General features: G+C 46.6%; 2 protein-coding genes across 2 annotated transcripts in view; one reads left to right on the forward strand and one right to left on the reverse strand.

Moving 5' to 3' along the window:
• efna5b (ephrin-A5b) overlaps nucleotides 1-1,074 on the reverse strand; it is a 455,881-nt gene that overhangs the window by 115,006 nt on the left and 339,801 nt on the right.
• LOC111958061 (triple functional domain protein-like) overlaps nucleotides 1-1,074 on the forward strand; it is an 88,649-nt gene that overhangs the window by 55,803 nt on the left and 31,772 nt on the right. Inside the window, 2 exon segments of the mRNA XM_070437091.1 lie at nucleotides 112-302; nucleotides 521-622. Of these exon segments, the coding sequence (XP_070293192.1) occupies nucleotides 112-302; nucleotides 521-622 (293 nt within the window).

Genomic DNA, 1,074 nt, shown 5'->3' on the forward strand with positions numbered 1-1,074 from the left:
ATGCGTATGGCATAAGCTGGTTGGACTTTGAAAGTGTGTGTGCACTGCGTGCGTGTACAGTGAAGTAACTCTCTATAGCTTCCTCCATCTCTCTTGCTCCCTCCCCTGTAGGTTTCGATGAGAACATTGAATCTCAGGGAGAGCTGATCCTGCAGGAGTCATGCCAGGTGTGGGATCCTAAGACTCTGATCCGTAAGGGTCGCGAACGGCACCTTTTCCTCTTCGAGATGTCCCTCATCTTCAGCAAGGAGGTCAAGGACTCCAACGGACGGAGCAAGTACATGTACAAGAGCAAACTCTACGTGAGTACAACATTCTCTCTCTTGTCTCTCTCTCTTTTCTGTTTTAGTCGTTCCCTTTGTCTGTGTCTCTCTCTCTCTCTCTCTCTGTCTTTCTCTTTAGTTGTCTCTCTATCTCTCTCTGTTTCTGGTGTGTTATTGGCTAGAAATAGACAGATACATATTACATATTGCCAAAGGAATTCCAATAAAATGTCAGTGATTTCTCTTCCTCTCTCCAGACGTCAGAGTTGGGGGTAACAGAGCACGTTGAGGGAGACCCCTGTAAGTTTGCTCTGTGGGTGGGACGCACCCCAACCTCCGACAACAAGATTGTACTCAAGGTAAAAACAGAGGAGAATACTACATCCCTCTCTCCTCTCATCTTTCTCTCCCCATCCATCTATCCCTCTCCTCTCCTTTATCTCTCCTCCCCCCATTATCCCTTTCCCCATCCATTTATCCCTCTCTCCTCTCCTCTCCTCTCCTCTCCTCTCCTCTCCTCTCCTCTCCTCTCCTCTCCTCTCCTCTCCTCTGTTTGATTGCATGACTATGGTGCTGCCTGATGGATGTGAAGCTTCGTATGAACCTTCGTATGTGCTTCTGTTTCTTGTTCCTTTCTGTACCTCTCTCTCTCCCTCTTTATACATCTGTTACCTTGCTGTCTTTATCTCTCTGTGTTGCCTTTAATGACTGTTCTGTCATACAGTCTAGTCTAGTACAGTACATCTGTTACCCTGGTCTCTTTATCTCTCTGTGTTGGGTCTAATGACTGTTCTATCATACAGTCTAGTCT

Source organism: Salvelinus sp. IW2-2015, linkage group LG33, assembly GCF_002910315.2.
Source record: "Salvelinus sp. IW2-2015 linkage group LG33, ASM291031v2, whole genome shotgun sequence".
Classification (NCBI taxonomy): Eukaryota; Metazoa; Chordata; class Actinopteri; order Salmoniformes; family Salmonidae; genus Salvelinus; species Salvelinus sp. IW2-2015.